This window comes from Triticum aestivum, chromosome 6D, assembly GCF_018294505.1.
Source record: "Triticum aestivum cultivar Chinese Spring chromosome 6D, IWGSC CS RefSeq v2.1, whole genome shotgun sequence".
Lineage (NCBI taxonomy): Eukaryota > Viridiplantae > Streptophyta > Magnoliopsida > Poales > Poaceae > Triticum > Triticum aestivum.
The window spans coordinates 374,794,478-374,799,269 of record NC_057811.1 but is presented as its reverse complement, the minus strand read 5'-3'; the positions used below and the strand labels follow the sequence as shown (position 1 = coordinate 374,799,269).

General features: G+C 51.0%; 1 protein-coding gene across 1 annotated transcript; it reads left to right on the top strand.

Moving 5' to 3' along the window:
- Positions 1-658: 658 nt before the first annotated feature.
- On the top strand, positions 659-2,393 carry LOC123145188 (ubiquinol oxidase 1c, mitochondrial; the record flags this gene model as incomplete). Its single annotated transcript, XM_044564535.1, is given in 4 exon segments — positions 659-1,077; positions 1,151-1,279; positions 1,354-1,842; positions 1,970-2,393. Coding segments are annotated over 4 exon segments (1,038 nt in total). The 3' UTR covers positions 2,030-2,393.
- Positions 2,394-4,792: the final 2,399 nt, after the last annotated feature.

The following is a 4,792-nucleotide window of genomic DNA, read 5'->3' as shown; positions in this document are numbered from 1 at the left end:
CCCGCCAACCTTAATTAAACCCTTGCCGCTAATACTCCCTCCGTTCCTTTATATAAGGTGTATTTATTTTTTTATAAAATTTCAGAATGTAAGATGCGTTTTTTTCTAATTCCTCGTGAATACCCCGTGAGTGTACCATTGCCCAGGTTTGCATCTTCTGATTCGCCACACGAAGAGTCTTCATTTCTCGGGTCTTTCTCTAAGCAAAAACGAGGGGAAAAGCAGTAGGCCACTCCAATTTTTCGTGCCAAAACAAGTCCACTAAAACTAACAATCTTTCCTTATCCGTTGAAATGGGAACACAAAGATTCTAGACACGTCCACGCACAGCCAAGTTCAGAGTCCACTGGAAGTCCTAGCAGCCACCCCACCACATAGCAGCCCCAACGATTTTGACACCCAATCCTGCTGCCTCCTGAAAAGCCGGGGCACATACGAAACTACAAATCTCACGGGCGAGCGCACGCAGAAGCTGTCCACCAGTCAATAGCGAGCTCCAGAAATATCAGTCAAGCAGAGCCGCCATTCCTCTTCCTCCCACGTCTCGCGTCGTCTGCTCGTAGCGCCATGCCATCGTGGCGCGCGCTAGCTCGGCGACACCGACACGTCATCCCGTCACCCTCTCGGAGCTTGGCACGTCCACAGGTTCTCGATCCTGCGACCACGAGTTTCGCGAGCAGAGCGGCAGCTCACCAAGCAGGCTCGCCATCTTCGGCGATGAGTTCCCGCGTCGCCGGATCCGTCCTCCTCCGCCACCTGGGCCCGCGCGTCTTCGGGCCGACCACTCAGGCTGCGCAGAGGACCCTGCTTGCCGGAGGGGAAGGGGGCGCCGTGGCCATGTGGGCGTGGCCGCTGTCCACCTCCGCCGCCGAGGCGGCGAGGGAGGAGGCGGCCGCGTCCAAGGACAACGTGGCGAGCACCGCCGCCGCGACGGCCGAGGCGATGCAGGCCGCGAAGGCCGAGGCGGTGCAGGCCGCCAAGGAGGGGGGCAAGAGCCCGGCGAGCAGCTACTGGGGCATCGTGCCTGCCAAGCTGGTGAACAAGGACGGCGCCGAGTGGAAGTGGTCTTGCTTCAGGGTAATGAAATCCTCTGCATATTCTCCTTGTCGTTGACAGTGCACGTAGCCGTGGTGACCGTGTGATTTCGCAGCCGTGGGAGGCGTACACGTCGGACACGACGATCGATCTCACCAAGCACCACAAGCCCAAGGTGCTGCTCGACAAGATCGCCTACTGGACCGTCAAGTCGCTGCGCGTGCCCACCGACATCTTCTTCCAGGTACGGCAAGGTGACCGGTCAAGCAAAGTAGATTTCTGCTGGTGTCCAGGTGCTGACCATGGCACGGCGTGCAGAGGAGGTACGGGTGCCGGGCGATGATGCTGGAGACGGTGGCGGCGGTGCCGGGGATGGTGGGCGGGATGCTGCTGCACCTGCGGTCGCTGCGGCGGTTCGAGCAGAGCGGCGGCTGGATCCGGGCGCTGCTGGAGGAGGCGGAGAACGAGCGGATGCACCTGATGACCTTCATGGAGGTGGCCAACCCCAAGTGGTACGAGCGCGCGCTGGTGCTGGCGGTGCAGGGCGTCTTCTTCAACGCCTACTTCCTGGGCTACATCGTGTCCCCCAAGTTCGCGCACCGCGTCGTCGGCTACCTGGAGGAGGAGGCCATCCACTCCTACACCGAGTTCCTCCGCGACCTGGAGGACGGCAGGATCGAGAACGTCCCCGCCCCGCGTATCGCCATCGACTACTGGCGCCTCCCGCCCGACGCCAGGCTCAAGGACGTCGTCACCGTCGTGCGCGCCGACGAGGCGCACCACCGCGACGTCAACCACTTCGCCGCGGTACGCTCATCTCCCATACATGGTCCCCGATGTATCGACGTCTGAACTCTGCTCTGCTCAGCTTCTCCTGATGTGATGTCTGGACTCTCAACTGTTTGGATTCTGATGAGTGATGATGGGCATGCAGGACATCCATTTCCAGGGGCTGGAGCTCAACAAGACGCCTGCCCCGCTAGGATATCACTGACGGATGAATGCCCAGACCGCCTAGCTCTGCCCTTGTCAGTGAAGAACAAAAGTTGTTGCTAATATATATATGTGTGTCGGATAGGTAAGATAGTGATGCTTGTGTGAGAAATAAAACGGCCGTTTGTCACGAGAGCTCCAAGATTTCTCGAGGAACCAATGTACACGTCCCAACTCTTACAGCTTACAGCAACGAGTAGCTAGCTAGCTATTCGATTAGCTAGCGATGAACGGTGGGGCACTAGGCTTGTAGTGGAAGTTGCTTCGGTTAGCAAAGGATGTACTGTATGTGCTGGCATTCTGCTTCAGAATTCAGAAGTGCACTTTCAGTTGCAGGCTTGGAAATATGAATTTTCACTTGCTCCTCTTTTTACTAGTTAGTCAGCACATGTAAACAAGTACCCACCGTTGACTTCCACTTCCCCGCAGTAAGTCAATAATCTCATCTGCTTACTCGACAGGATATAAGAAACAAGATATCTTTTCATGCATAGGAAGAATCAACTGAACCCAACCACAAGACACACCGAATGCAACACATCGTATTTTTTAAGAAAAGGAGGATTACTCCCGGCCTTGCCATCGAAACGATGCGTGCAACCATCTTATTAACCAAAAGATCCAACAAGTGTGGATGTGTGCAACCATCTTATTAACCAAAAGATCCAACAAGTGTGTAGTACGATACAAGAACTGGAATAAATAAAAGAAGAACTCAAAGCCACAACCGGCAAAATCTAGGGCTAGATGCCTATACACTTATCCTATTGTCGGACCGTCATCCAAATCAGTTATAGGTATCCCATGCGGCCGTCTCCTTTGGTTGCATCTATAAGCCACATGCTCCTTCGCATACACACAGTTGCTCCTTCTCATACACACAGTTGAGTAACGACCGCGTACAGATCCAGCCAGTTGCCCTGTAGATTACCTTATCCTATTGTCGGACCGTCATCCAAACCGGTTATAGATATCCCATGCGGCCGTCTCCTTTGATTGCATCTATAAGCCACATGCTCCTTCGCATACACACAGTTGAGTAACGACTGCGTACAGATCCAGCCAGTTGCCCTGTAGATTACCTTATCCTATTGTCGGACCGTCATCCAAACCGGTTATAGGTATCCCATGCGGCCGTCTCCTTTGGTTGCATCCATAAGCCACATGCTCCTTCGCATACACACAGTTGAGTAACGACCGCGTACAGATCCAGCCAGTTGCCCTATAGATTACCTGCAAAAATTTGTGATGTTTTTCTTGTTAAAAATTGCATCATTTCGGCAGTTTCATATGGCCTAAAGTAATGCACACACTCTGACTCGAGTATGCGCCGCTAACTTAGGCTCTACCCCATTTAGCCAAATTTCAAAAGGAGTGTTTATGGTATCAGGTGGACTGACGTTAAATGCCACATGCACTGTGCGCGACAGTAGCTTGGCAGGTGGACAGTCAAGAAACGGATGTTGGATTGATTCATCCCGATTACAGAAACAACATCATTTACTATCTTCCCATTTACGTTTTCCAAGGTTATCTTCAGTCGGGACCACTTCTTTGTGACAACCACATAATTTTTTGATCTTTAAGGTCACTTTTATTCTCCAAATGTGTACTAACTTTGGGATTGGCCCATTGGTTATCAAGTTTGTATACATAGACTTCACTGAGAATACCCCTGACACTGGAAGTCACCAGTGTAGTGTATCTGACTCATCAGAAAGGGTGACCTGCATCAACCTGCGCATAAGATGTAGCCATCTATCCCATCGTTCCCCCCACAAGTAACCTTCTGAACTATATGTTTAAGCGAACAGATTTCAGAATTGTAGTAACGAATGTCTCTTTTCGTTGTACAATATTGTAGAGGATTGGATATTGTATGGCCAGTGACGTGCCTCCTAGCCAAGTATCTTCTCAAGAGCTAGTTGAATTGCCATTCCCAATAGTGAATTTGGTCCTATTGTAAAAGGCTACCTTTGTCCGCATGAGCCCCTTCCAAAAAGGAGAATCATTTGGCTGCGCCGTAACTTGTGCGAGGGTTTTGGAGTGTAGATACTTTTTACGCAATAACTATATCCATACCCCCTCGTCCTCAACAGAAAGTTTGTACAACCATTTACCGAGTAAGCATTTGTTCTTTATCTCAACACTTCAAAATGCTATTCCTCACAAAAACACTCCATAATGCTATGCTCTAGGACGGTGGGACAAGAGAACGGTATGGGACTGCCAAAGCATCGTTGGGATTTTGGCGGTACTAGTGAGCCTCCTTCCTCGTCAATCATCGTTGCGTGTGTGGTGGCGACCTTCGCCACTCGAAGTCTATGGTGGTGACTGCCTTTTGTCACGGCGAGATAGTCTGCTTGTGCGGGCATGGTCTTCACTTGTGTGGCATCTCATGACAAGACTATGCTACACATGTAGCTACTAGAATCACGAAAAGTGGTGGTTACAACAAATAATGACTTTGTTTTGGTGGTGAAAACCTATCTAACCCTAGTTGGTTGTACTTCAATGACGGTGCTTTCACGTCGTTAATTTGTTGAAGGCATTGTTTGGATTTGCTCAGCCTTCATCTTTAGGCTGAAAACTCAGGATCTAGCCTTCGATGGTTGGTTCCGGCGAAGGCGGCGCCTGAGTGTAGTTCCCTTCCTAGAGGCATTGTTGCTGAAAAACCTTTCTCATTGTCCTTCTGGCGTGAAGAGATGAGTGGTGCGGATAACTGTTATTATAGTTTGTCAGTCGCCGTTATAGCTTTAGAATC